Genomic DNA, 14,229 nt, shown 5'->3' on the forward strand with positions numbered 1-14,229 from the left:
CGAGTGACGAAGACAGGAAATCTTAATAGTAGGGCAGTAGGTACTAAATAAGTGATATCTGAAAAATATAAAATGTTTAGTACTTAGGTATAAATTAATCATAAATTACGGCTCTGCTAAAATATATACAACATTTACACAAAAAAATATTTAATTAATTAGTTATAGACTAGGCGGTATCTGTTTTGGTTTGGGTGAATCGTATATCCACGGAGATTTTTGGCTTTTTGGCTTTCAAATATCACTATAAATGAAAATTTTTCTATGCGCATAAAAAAACGTGGGCTTAACTTTTGGCGGCACAATATGTTAAAAAAATTAGAAAAATGTCATAATTTTCTTCCTATTTAATTATGTATCTTTTCAAGAGTTGATTTTAGGCGAAAATGGAAGAGGAAAAAAATGTTTGTAATTAAATTTTTTACAAAACATGACTAGTTACAAATCGAATAAATAATGATTATTATGGTAAAAATCTAAAAATCGCAAAAATGGGGTTACAAAACAATACTTTTTAGGGAATTTTTTTGGGGTATTTAAATTGGGTAAAGGACCTTTATACTTGGCTCAAGAAAACTTCATGTTACCTATGTAGAATCATCACACCAAATTTCATCAAAATCGGTTCGATAGATTTTGCATAATATGTTTTCTTTTTAAAGAAGCGTCTTTCCAAGAACTTTTAAAACCTGCTTTAAAAAATTTGATTTGATTGAATATTCACAAAGTTACTCTAATTGTTTATAAGTACAAAAATTCGACCATTGCTTAAACAAGCGCCAGAGCTCTCCTAATTGACGGATTCGAAATTTTCAAAAAATGTTTGAAAGCTTGAGAGCAATTCTATATGTGATTAAATTTTCAAGTATCTAAGGGCCTTGGTTTTTGCTGTGCAAAATTTTGAAAATTTGCAAATTTTTTTTCAAAATCTGGATTGCAAAATTATTATGCAAAATCTATGGAACCGATTTTGATGAAATTTGGTGTAATGGTTCTACATAACATGAAGTTTTCTTGAGCCAAGTATAAAGGTCCTATACCCAATTTAAATACCCCAAAAAAATTTCCTAAAAAGTATTGTTTTTTAACCCCATTTTTGCGANAAATTTGGTGTAATGGTTCTACATAACATGAAGTTTTCTTGAGCCAAGTATAAAGGTCCTATACCCAATTTAAATACCCCAAAAAAATTTCCTAAAAAGTATTGTTTTTTAACCCCATTTTTGCGATTTTTTCGATTTTTACCATAATAATCATGATTCATTCGATTTGTAACTAGTCATGTTTTGTAAAAAACTTAATTACAAAAATTTTTTTCCTCTTTCAATTTCGCCTAATATCAACTCTTGAAAAAATACATAATTAAATAGGAAGAAAAATATGGCATTTTTCGAATTTTTTTAAAAATATTGTGCCGCCAATAGTTAAGCCCACGTTTTTTTTATGCGCATAGAAAAATTTTCATTTCTAGTGATATTTGAAAGCCAAAAATCCAAAAATCTCCGTAGATATACGATTCACTTGGCGATTCATATGGCTTTTTGAAACAGATGCCGTCTGGACTATTAATATAGGTAGGTATTCGATAGTTGGAGACATACCTATTTTAAGATTTTAAAGTTATACCTAACCGTAAAAAAATACAAAAATTTTTTTGAATTATATGTAAATGTTACTTGCGGAATAATAAAATATGAAAATTCTTGTACAAAATGAAAAAATAATTTTTATGTTTAGATGATGTCATGGGTATACAAGCTAGACAGTATTAATATTTTGTATTTATTTTTAATCCTACATTAAATTTTATGGAAGATATTACCATTTTAATAACTAGTTTAGAGGCCGTCATAAAAAATCCGATACAGCAGTTCTCAAATTTTTATTTTTCCGCATCCGTGTGGTCATGGACAATTTATTAGTTATGATTCTTTAAAAGCACGAAGTAGTATATTTAATAAATTATCTAATGTATTGCAAAAAACCGAGTTCGCTTGAGATTAAAGATGTATAACAAATATTAAATTAGTTTGTAGTAGTTTTTATTTCTCCATCTTGACCCAATTTGTTTGACGTTCCGAAGAGGGCATTAAAGTTTTAGAACCTCTTTCTTAAAAGAGGTTATCAGTGTCAATCCTCGTAAATTTTATACTTGACCCTTGTTAAACCCCGGCTTGAATATGCATCCATTGTTTAGATTCCATTTTAAAATTCGCATATTCAAGAATTGAGGACTTCTTATAATTTTACAACAGCTCTTCACGATTTACTGCCGTAGCGGTTTAACTTGGACAGAATAGCCGCTGGTATTGCAGCTACTTATATTTATAGTGCCATATCTTTAAGGTGATTCTGCATAAGTAATAAAAATCGTAAAAATGTAGAACTGGCGAGAACTGAAAAAAAACACCTACTTAATGACCGAAATGTAGGTATTAGCAGTATTTAGTGGCGTATACATTCAAGAAATATACCTATGTATATTGATGAAGTTGAAGATAGAGTTGAAAGGAGATTTTTTAAAATTTCATTTTATGAAAAGGAATTACCAGCTAAAAATTTCTAATGTACAAAAATGTAGTTTTTGTGGGCTAATATATAGTAGTTGATTTTGAACTAATCGGAAACTCATAAATAGATAGCAATCCTGTTTAACAATTAATATCTACAGGGCCTGTCCAGACCGTCAACCATTGATAGCAGTAACAAAAAAAAAAAATAATAATTTGATACTTATTTATTATTTTGGGAAACGGGTATGTTTGGTTAAAAAACTAATCTGTAATATATTTTTATTTTTCAAAAAAGCGTTTGAATAAACTTTTTCTGTGTAAGTAAACCTTTTTCGTTTTGAAGATCAATACAGTTCATTAGGAAGAATTAATTGTTCAGAATTCAGATTTATTTCCATGTTCAAATTTTGAAATAAAGTTCTTACATTCATTTCCTCAATTTCTTTATATTGGGTACGAAAATAAAATAAAACGCCCATTTTGAGTAAGCTATAGGATAGCATATAATAAGAAATATGATAGGATATAAGATATAGGATAGGATATTTATTATTTAAATCTACTTGTATAGCGAAATAGAAAATACATAATGTAAAAGGCCATCATCATCATTACAAATAAATATTCAGCCTTTGACTCTAAAATAAATATATGAATTTTTACCGAACTATTTGTCGAATGCTATTTCAATGAGTTGTTATTAAAAAACATATATTACATATACAGGGTCGGAGAGTACCGATGGTCCATCTGCCGTTACGTGAGAGCGATAAAGTAAGTCATAGAAATCCGTGCGATAGAGAAAGATGGCTATAATGAAGGCGTCTAATAGTCACCGCCCATTTCCACAAATAAGAAGTGGATCTTATTTGTGGGAAGGGCGAAACGGGCGGTGACTATGAGACGCCTTCATTATAGCCATCCTTCTCTATCGCATGGATTTCTATGTCTTACTTTATCGCTCTCACGTAACAGCAGATGGACCATCGGTACTTTCCGAACCTGTATTAGCTTTTATATTTTTTACACAATTTTATTCAAATTTAAATTCAAAAATTTCCTTTTTCTAGAAAAATCTTATGAAATAAAGTCGAACAATGCTTTTCGATTATAGGTATGGCCAAAGATAAAATTCCTAACTGCTGATACTGCGGGAAACAGCAACAAACGTCATGTGTTTTTGTATTTATTATATTTAGACGTATCAATTTTAGTTGTCATTTGGGATAACTATTTATTACTAGTTGTTTACTGGTTATTGGGAGTATAACGCAATGTTAGTTGGAGCATGTAATCAATAGAGAAGTTGTTTCTCGCTATATCAGTAGTTAGGAATCTTGTACGAGGGGTTAGATATCGTTTTATGGTATCGAAGAACATTTGTTAAGATTCTTTTAGAAAAAAAGAGCTGAATATGTTTCAGTCAGTTAGATATCAACCCGTTGTGTCGTATTTTCTTTGTTATAAAGTATGCAAATGCAAAAATAAGTGATAACATTTACTAGGCATTTAATTGTTGGTACTTTGGTGATATTCTCATTTCCAGATCTTTTTTTGGGGGCGATCGTTTTTTATCGATCCTCGAAACCTGGTGGGCGGATTCTTGCCTCTTTCTCGAATGCAAATAGGTAAATGTGATTATTGATCGCCTTTCCCATGGCACTAACAATAATGGATACCTGGAGGAGAGAGCGAAGCGCTAGTGGGTTCGTTTCCATCGGTTGCGAGGTGCTCTCCCTAGGGTTATAGTCCATGTTCTAATTTATTCGCCTATCACCTGGATACATCCTCAGAATGGCATTGATTTCATTGCAAGTACCTAGGTTTTTATCCCTTAGGTTCTTCGTTGCACTAAATTGGTGATCCAGTTTTTGATCGATGCACTCGTAACAAATATTTTGACGATGTTCTGAATTGCAAAATGTTTATTTTCGATCAACGAATCGGGAGAAAACTGCTTTTGTTTTTTTTCAGGATTTTTGTCGTACCTATATAGCTTTGCGACTTATTTTCCTTTAAATAAGGCTTTAAGATATTGAAAGACACCAAATACGCCTGAATTTGGGTCGTGTACACCACACTGATCAGAGACTTCCGGTCTGGTTACAAAAGTGCGGGATCCCGAAGTCGACGTTTGATCGGTTGTCATTCTGCACCCCGTGAGGCTTGTTAATTGCGTCGGATTGTCCAGACGTCGTCTGCTGCAGTTTGAGGCTGTGTGGATAGTTTCAACGATTGAATTCGTAAAAATTGCGATTAGTTCAGCGTCTTCACACAGATGGTTTTCAAAAGTTCTGCAAAAGGCCTCGTACCTTAGACTCGAAAGTTGATCAAACAATTTTGTATAACGCTGTGGGAGTATACAAGAATATGGTATTGTGTATTTATTGAAAAAAAAAACAGCAAATTACAAAAGAAAACACTCAACTGTTCATATTAACACAGGCCTCTAGGGTCTACTATTCTTGTCATCGACTAACGTATACGTTAAAATACGGACATTGTTACAAATAGTTTCACATGACTATATTATACAATATATTAGATTCTGCACATTGTTAATCGACGTTGTCATATACCAAAGATGTTAAATGTACCCTTAGGAAATAAATTAAAGGATTTAAGTCTGGTAAACTAGGAGGCTCCGGTTGGTTAAATTGCACTTCGGTTTATCCATCTATTTTGATACACTTTAATCGGGTATTCTTGAGTTAATAGATGGAAATGATAGTTTTACATAATGCATGAACCATAAAACTGTAATGCTTACAATCCCTATAAAGCTGATAGTATTTCAAAAATTTTGAAACTGTTTAGTGACAAATTAAATGAAGCACCTATTTTTCAAGTACTTGTTTTCGATTGATCTTCTACTTCATTAAGTACCTCATCTTTCAAATGAGGTGTTATGAATTTTAGGTCTTCCAATATCAGCATGTCGCTTACAAGCAGTAGATACATTTCACAAAAGTTCCATTTTCTTGTAGCTGCTGATATATGATGCTGATGTTCCGAGAATGTTTCTGTACAAGATACAATTTGTTCAGAATATATTCGGCATGATTCGGCTATATTACCGTCAGTAAGGCGGTAAATAAAATAAATATCTGAATTTGCACGTTGAGGGACTAAAAAATTATCAATTTATAAAAAAGGAATGACTATAGTTTATCAGACAGCAAACAGTGACGTTGATCTAAGATGCCAAAGTAAATATGATTCTTAACGTTCAGAGTTTTTTTCTTTATTAAACATAAAAATGTACTACAACTTATTTGTAGATGTTCTTTCAATTCTAATATGTTAAAAAATGTTTCTAGAAGAATTTTTGAGTCAAAATGTTGGGTTTCTTTAATGAAACCATTTGCATTGAAAAAAAAAGAAATCAATAGTTCACCATATTTTTCTCAAAAAGTGCACACATATATTTAATTACGCTTATATCTGTTTAAAATGTTATTTAAAATATGAGCAATTAAATTTTCCAGAACTACTGTAGTGTAGTAAATTTTCTTGAAATTATCTCCTCCAGTTTGTGCCATTTTCACAGAAAGCATTTTTTATTAATTTAAACTGTGGGAACTTTTTTTCCTTCATTAATGGAACCTACTTAAGAGCTATCCTGTATAAATAAAACATTTTGCGTCCCTGAAGAGAAGCAAAGATGGATGTTTGTCGTAATATTAGTTTTATTTTTGGATATCGTTAAGATGATGGCATATCTTGTTTCCTTAGATGTTAATAATAAAATTAATGTGTCCGGGTGTAAATCAAATCCGAAATAATTTAAATACGTTTATTTGTTCACAAATATTATATAATAAAAAGTTATAAAATGTAAATATATGAAACTAGGTATAAAATACTTTAATAAAATCAATAATACAATAAAAAAGAGAAGATAAAATCTGATATAACTATACATAACGTCAACTGTGTATAAAAAACATTGTCTATGGCGGTATATAAACAAAAAGTTTATATGAAAATATATAGTAATATATATGTCTGTTTTAGTACGTATATTGTGGACTATAGAGTAGGTATCTGTCTTTGAGAGAACACAGTAAACAAAATAATAAATTGGCAGTTATAACCAACATAGCAAGCGAACATACTAAACAATTGAATGAGATCCAAAAAGAATATAAAAATCCCTATACCATGGCAAATCTGACATAAATAAAAAGAATAAGAACATTTACAAAATTCGACAGATTCAAATACTGATTATATTACAATGTTAGTGAAAATGTTTTAGTACAGTCAGAATATTTGATTCAAACTATAAACCGATAAATAAACATTTTTTTGTGTGATATCTCTGTCAGAACACAGTTCTATTTAGTAGTGGTATCACATTTATACGATACATTCGGAATGAATAATTTTCGATGTTTTTAACATTCGTGTTAGTTAAACTGTACTACATCAAGTAACTATGCAATTTTTTCAAAATTGCTAAAACGTACATAAATATTTATAAAATAAACAACAACGCTAAGATGGTAAAATTACAAAATGATTAACAAGATTAGCAAGGAGATTTTTTAAAAATCACTTGCTTTTGTACCCACATTGTAACTCTTAACTAACAATAATTAAACTATGTTTCAATATACAAGATAACATTTTTATTAATACTTTTTTACAAAGTGAGTATTTTAAGGTAAGAAAGGTCATGCTAATGCCTTGTTGTATGGTAAACTGTAGTTTTACTATATGAACTATTATAAAGCAACTAACAAAAAAAAAACTAGGTATAAGCAACTAAAAGAATAGACAAGGTGTATCTAAAAACTAAATCTACAACCTACTATACATATAAAAAATGTGTTTGATACTTTAAATAAATTAATTGTCATTTCCAAGTGTCTTTGCTAAGTTCGTCAATATTTTTAAACACACCTTGTACTTAGAAACAGGGCAGAATAATACTTTTAACATTAGGAAGTATGCTTAATATTAAGTGGAAATTATCTAAATCCACCCTGTATATAACAATGCGTAACTAAATTTACTTTATCGTAGTTAATGATAAATAAATAAGTATCTAAATTTTAACAGTAAATAATAATAATACAGAAATGGCAAGAAAAATTTTAGGCAGATTTTACTTACTTACATCGTTTTTTGAATACAATTTCACATTCAAAAATCACAGCACATAATTATACAAAAAAAAATAACAAAACAAATTATGATTAGGAACAAAATTGCCACGTTTCTTTCATGACAATTATAACGCGTGAAAACTGAGTATTAAATTTCGTTGTTTTAGTTTTAAACCGCAGTAGTAAAATTTGGTTCGAGTACCTACACGGAATGTTAACGACGAATGGAAATCAATAAATAATAAAATAACAATTTGTTACTGAAATGTCGTTAATAATTTTGCATTTAGAGATACCATTAAAGTTAAACAGAACCTAGTTAGTTAGTAAACGTAGTACCTACCTAAAGTTAGACATAGACAATACTTCATATTGTATTGAATCATTTTGTGAAAATAAATTTTAGAGACATATCTCGAAATAATATTAGGCATTTTAAATGTACATTTTGTTTCTAATGAAAATTTTGAGTCTGTCTCAGTATGAAAAATATACATTAACATTTTTTCTATGGAATATGGTGCATTATATATTTTGTCATATTTCAGTGCATTTTTTTTAGGATTACAATGATATTTTGACATTGATTGATGAGTGTATCCAATAGTAAAAAAGATATAGGTACTTAAAGAGAGTGTAGTATACTTTATGACTATTCTTGAATACCGATATATTAGAACAATTTGTTTCATAAGTAAATGACACATGTTCTCTATCCCTAGAATGTGTTGCCCGATTGTTTTATTTCTCTTTTTTTTATTAAAATTCCTTATTATAAGTTAGTTCATACACGTTTTACATTTTCGATATCCTTAAAGACAACAAAGTGATTAAATCAACCTCTATATTTTGATACGTAACCTTCATAAATGTTTACAAATTTCGATTAAATTAAAAATTATTGAAATAGTGAGATTAAGGTTAAAACACAACATTATGTTTCACTGGCAGCGATTGATGTAATTTTTTACGAGATACTATTCAACCAATCAGCGATCGCATTATCTCGAGCGTAGACGTAACGATTTGTCATTGGTTATTGTAAACGAGTCATTAATATTGGATCTATGGATTTATAATCTTTCCGATATCAATTGAAGAACCAAGAGTATGACAGTATGTACAAGGTTCGGTCGCTGATGCAGCAACTCGGCATTGAAATATTTGAAAAACTTGTTCCCATATTTATTTAGCTATACCCATATACAGGTCTGATAGAACTAAACGTGTAGGTGGTAGAAATGTATACGCCCAGTTGAAAAATGCGAGCGCGGGCAAACGAAATACAAATACAGTTGCATTGGGCCACTGGGCAATAAATCTCAGTCGTTGACATGTGGTCGACAAATTGCCCAGCAGTACAGTGCAGCAATGCGTAATTTGGTGTGATTCAGGTAATTTTAATTTGTTATAAGCACCTTCTATTAATCATTGATATTACAATTGCGAAAGGGAGAAATAATATTATTACAAAATTTTGCAATTTGTTTTCAATATTAAATTTTCAGTGTCAGATCATACATGTCCTAATATCCTGTCCTAATGGTGCCACTCTAACACTTAAAAATCATTTTTAATCGTCTAAATTTTAATAGCTGAGGCAAATCTGTTTAGCAGAATTGTCATGTTAATTAAAACGCATTTATGTATAATTAAAAGAATTCAAAATTTGCATTTAAAACTACTTCCCAAAATGCTGATAATTACACTGGTAAATTACAACTGCATTAGTGTAAACTCGTGGCATGATTCTAGTGTCAGTAATTGAATATAATAATAAAATATTTGAAATTTAATCGTCTAAGTATCACATCTGATAGATAAATTACATTTTCACATTAATTATCAATAAATGCAAAACATTACCGACAAACATAAAAGAACAACATTCCGTCAATTTACGTTTTAAAAAGCTACCTAGATTTTGCTTTCGCAGCTGTGACAGTACCAGCCGCTGTAGCGTTTTTCTGAGCAATATGCGTCTGGTAATGCTTAGCCAAATGCGCCTTCTGCCTGAAACTTTTCCCGCACAAACTGCAAGCAAACGGTTTTTCGCCTGTGTGGGTACGAATGTGGACGTTTACGGAGTACTTATCCTTGAAACCCTTAGAACAAATACTGCAGTAGTGTAACGACCTCTCCTTCCTTACACCATTACTCGTTGACGTGGCATTTTGCACCGTTGTTTGAGACTTGTTGCCACTATTTTGCCGTTTGTACTTTTTCGTGGGTTTCGTACTGGTTACCACTGGTGTTGTTATTTGTATCGGTGAACTAAGATTGTATAATATGCCTATTTGGTCGGAGCTAATGGGGCTAATACTATTGACGGTATTTTCTGCAGATGTGTCTATCTGACAATACTGATTTACAGACTCGGCCACCTCGTTCGCTATACGTTTCAGTTTCTCGAAGTCCTCTGGGAAAGAGTGGTCCAGCTGACTCAGTAAGAGGTCATCTACGTTATGCGTACTCGAGGGGTTTTCGGCATCGGCTACGTTTCTGGAAGCGACGTGTTCCTCGAAAACTACCTTGCCGTTAGCGTCTATACCGGCTACAATGGTTGGGATATTGTCTTGTTGCTCCTCTTTCATGTAAATCGTATCTGTTTTGGGAGGTGGCGCCGAGAGAACCCTTCTTAGCTCCGTATTGTTTTCAGCCTTGGTCGTCTTAATATTCCCGTTGTAACGCACAAAAGGTTTCCCTTGTAAAGCGCTGCGTAATAATGAGTCTGGTGATCCGCTACTTGTGTTGTTGTTGTTCGACAGCTTCCAGTCGTTATTGTTGTTGTTGAAGTTGTCGTGCGCCTCGAGCATCGGCGTGTCTATAATCAGAGAGTTTGTTAGCTCGTCCTTATTGTCTGCGAATCCACTATCCTCGTAGGTATAGGTTTCCGATTTTATCAGCCCGTCAGTGTTGGGACTCATAGTACTTTCGTTGTAATTATTGTTATAGTTGTTCATTTGACTGGGCATTATATTTAAAATTGAGTCTATATCTAAGCCTGCTTGAAGATGTTCCATCGAGTTCGGACTTGATATGGACTCCTCTTCCTTGGGTGGTCGGTACCAAGTGGCACTTTGATCGATACCGTTTAATACTGTCAGTGTGTAGATTTGTCCATCCGTAGTACTGTTGTTGTTATTATTATTGTTGTTTTTGCCAGGGCTCAGTTGAACCACGCCATTGGTGTCCTCGGTATTCCAACAATATTTATTTAAGTCTTCTAAAATGGCAGTTTCTATCCTAACTGTTTCTTTGTCGCTCCAGAAGTTAGCGTCAAAGTTGGCCACACCTTCCGAGGTAGTCGTGGGTATGTCGGATACGATCATGTTGTTGTTGGTCTCCTTGGTCTCCTCTGCGCTGTTTCCTAGGAAAGCGTTGACTGTCCGCATCTGCTTCGTGAACTGTTGGATGGAATGAGTGTCGTTTGAATCCGGCGTCACAACAAAATCGAAAAAGTCTGTTTTTACTATATCTTCACTGCGGAAACTTTCTGTTACGTCCATTATCACAGATTCTCGGGGATTCATTAATTTGCTAATATGAGTACTCTATGTTCATTTTCTTTCTCTCTTCTGGGTTTGAGAGCGAAAATCTGCAACAAAAGAAAAGAAGTGTCAGAAGTGTTTGTTCTATGAATATATAAATATTTGTATCATACGAGAGCTGATCGATAAATTGACTTATATCTTCAATGATGGATTAATTCTTGAATTTGTTTAATATTTCATATCGACTGAAATTTATTTGAGAAAATTGGTCGATTTATTTATCAACCCACGTGCCTGTTATATTGTATTTTCTTATTATATCAGTTCGTTGATTTGCATGGGCGAAATTATATTTTTTAAATAATAAACAAGGCTATAAATTATTTAAATTATCATAAATACAGATGGAGGAAGTTAGTACCTTTTTAGACTGTGACACTTATATCGGTATTTTTATAGTGCTTCGAGATACACATTTATATGCATAATTGTACCTGCATAATTTGGGTCATATTAATTAAATAAAAAGAGTCATATTAGTAAGTAACAATAAATAAACCCAGTAATTTTTAAGCATTTCCAATTAAATGATGGCATATTTTCATAAAATATGGATGAAAATGAAATTGATGTATGTATCCTTATTTAATCGATGTTATTTACCGCAACTTCTACATATGAATTTCATGTTTCAATTAGAATATTACAACGTCGTTAGTATACAGTTTAAATTCAGCAAATTGTGATTCTTGACTTATTTCATCTAAGTCTCTCTAAAAAGAAAGTTTAATTTTACCATTCCACCTCATTTTAAACTAAGAAAATTTGCATTCATTAAAAACTAGTTTCTGTTAACCAATTTTCAGCTACAGCTGAGTGGCTACTATAAGTTAGAATAGAATAGAATAGAATATTTATTGGTCTACATACATAACATATTATGGTAGCAAGTCAAAAAAACACACAATCATAAAAACAACAATTTAAGAAAATACAAACAAAGCACTAGACTAATTAAAATACACATTGACCTAACAATAAAAATTACTTTGCAACATAATAAACCTCAGAGTAAAAGCAACCACTAAAAGTCATGAACACTATCCATAAAGTCACTAACGGAACAAAAACATTTTGACAACAAATAATTCTTTATACGTAATTTAAATTTGACAAAACATAATGATTTTACATGTGATGGGAGGACGTTGTACATGTTTAAATTTAAAGAATTTCTCGCAGTCAGTGCTAAGCGATATCGAGGTAGCCGCAAAAATTTAGAAGTACGAGTACAGTAGTTATGTATATCCGATTGAACCGTGTAACTGGCAATATTCTTATGAACATCCAATAAACAGTAATAAACAAATAGCGATGGCAAGGGCACATTTCGACACAGTTGCAATAGTTCACAATTGTCTATATTTTATGAAAATACTTGTCTCTTCTGAAGGAGAATCAGTTCCTAAATAAGTTGAGACTGTGAGTAAAAGAGTAAAATTATCAGGATGCATAAATCACAAAATGTAAAGGCAAATAATTTGAAACATTAATTGTACGATATTTTAAGTTAACAATTATTTTATAAAATACACAAATTAGTTGAATCAAGAGATAGTGTGATCCTAGATTAGTGTGATCGTGTTCTGAGTCAGTAACAAAAATAATCAATAACGCAATCATTAAGTTTTAATTTATCTGTTGAAGTGATGGATTACGTGTAATCATATAAATGCAGTTTTCAGCTTAAATAATTTTAAAGCCATAATGACGCCTCGCAGTGTTGGTCATTTTTAATAATATTAGACTCCATAATCACACTCATTTATTATTTTTCACTGTCTACATGGTAATAATTAAGTGATGCCATGACAACATCCGAAGAAAAAAAATATCCTTGAAAATCAATTTGTTTGCTTCCTTTCAGGATACATTATAAATATTGACACCGTAGTGTAACGCATTAACTTCTCACCACCATGACACCTATCTGAGAAGCAACAGATTATAAATTTGCTGACAATCATACTTTCTCATATCCTGATAGGTAATTTTCTCAGATAATTTGATTATCTATCCTTCCTCAAGATGTTGTTTTTTGTACAATATATTTGCGATCATATCTAAGTTGTTTAATTGGTGTATATAAATTAAAAATACTCATTTTAGGTCATCAAGGATATATTCTTAACGAATACATCTCTAGACTTCTACAGTTTACGATACGATTGATTCGATGGTTAAAAACTTACAAATCCATAGAGGAACAATAGTCGTAATATGAGAAGGACCTTTTACTTAATTTTGATATTTTTATTTCATTTTGATAAGCTGAGTTTCAAATGTAGCGTCTGTTAAAAAAATAACCGAATTTTTTGAATTACGCGCCAATGGAGATATTTAGTGATATGCAGTTGGCAGCATTGCCTAACTTAATTTCTTCTGCAACCATATGTTCTTCTTTCTCTTCTGTTACCATATGTTCTTGGACTGTTGATATCTCATTTAGTTTTCGTGATATTGTTATTTGAGTGTTAAATGTTAGTAACGATTTTTGAATATGCGATACAACGGAAAATTTTGGGTGAAACTTGGGAAAACTTTCACTTTCAACTTTTTCAACAAGCTTACGGATATGAAGCTCTGTGTTACGAACGGTTTTCACGATTTAAAAGTGGTCGTCAGTCAACTGAAGATGATCCTCGACCAGGAAAACCTTCGACTTCAACTGATGTCTCCCACTTTAAAAAGTCAAAAATCTAGTGCATGCAAATTGCCGATTGACTGTAAGAGAAATTGCAGAAGAGGTTGGCATCTGAATTGGACCATATCATGAAGTATTGACAGAAAATATTCCTAAAAACACAGAAATGTCTCAGTATGACCTTAGATAATATGTCTATAAATAAATATAAGTTATTTATTACTAATATTTTTATTTGTTTCTCTATACTTAGCAAGGGTATATGGCATACATAAGAAAAATCTCGAGAAAAATCTCAAGCTGTTTCTTCTAGTTTCAAGTTTGTTATAAATATTATCTATATGCAGTGCTGTGTCTTGTTAATGCCTACATTTTGTCCGAAACTTTTGTCTTATTTGTTTACG

The 14,229-nt window shown here is 31.5% G+C and overlaps 1 protein-coding gene across 1 annotated transcript; it reads right to left on the reverse strand.

The window, feature by feature from the left end:
- Positions 1 to 9,060: 9,060 nt before the first annotated feature.
- Positions 9,061 to 11,221, reverse strand: LOC108907719 (zinc finger protein 37). The gene has a single exon (XM_018711516.1). The coding sequence runs from the start codon at positions 11,158 to 11,160 to the stop codon at positions 9,541 to 9,543; it is 1,620 nt and encodes a 539-aa protein (XP_018567032.1). The 5' UTR covers positions 11,161 to 11,221; the 3' UTR covers positions 9,061 to 9,540.
- Positions 11,222 to 14,229: the final 3,008 nt, after the last annotated feature.

The sequence above is a fragment of the Anoplophora glabripennis genome, unplaced genomic scaffold (assembly GCF_000390285.2).
Source record: "Anoplophora glabripennis isolate ALB-LARVAE unplaced genomic scaffold, Agla_2.0 scaffold179, whole genome shotgun sequence".
Taxonomy (NCBI): Eukaryota; Metazoa; Arthropoda; class Insecta; order Coleoptera; family Cerambycidae; genus Anoplophora; species Anoplophora glabripennis.

Excerpts from the sequence above, each read along its gene's own strand:
- LOC108907719 (XM_018711516.1), bottom strand. The coding sequence starts at position 11,160 with ATGAATCCCCGAGAATCTGTGATAATGGACGTAACAGAAAGTTTCCGC.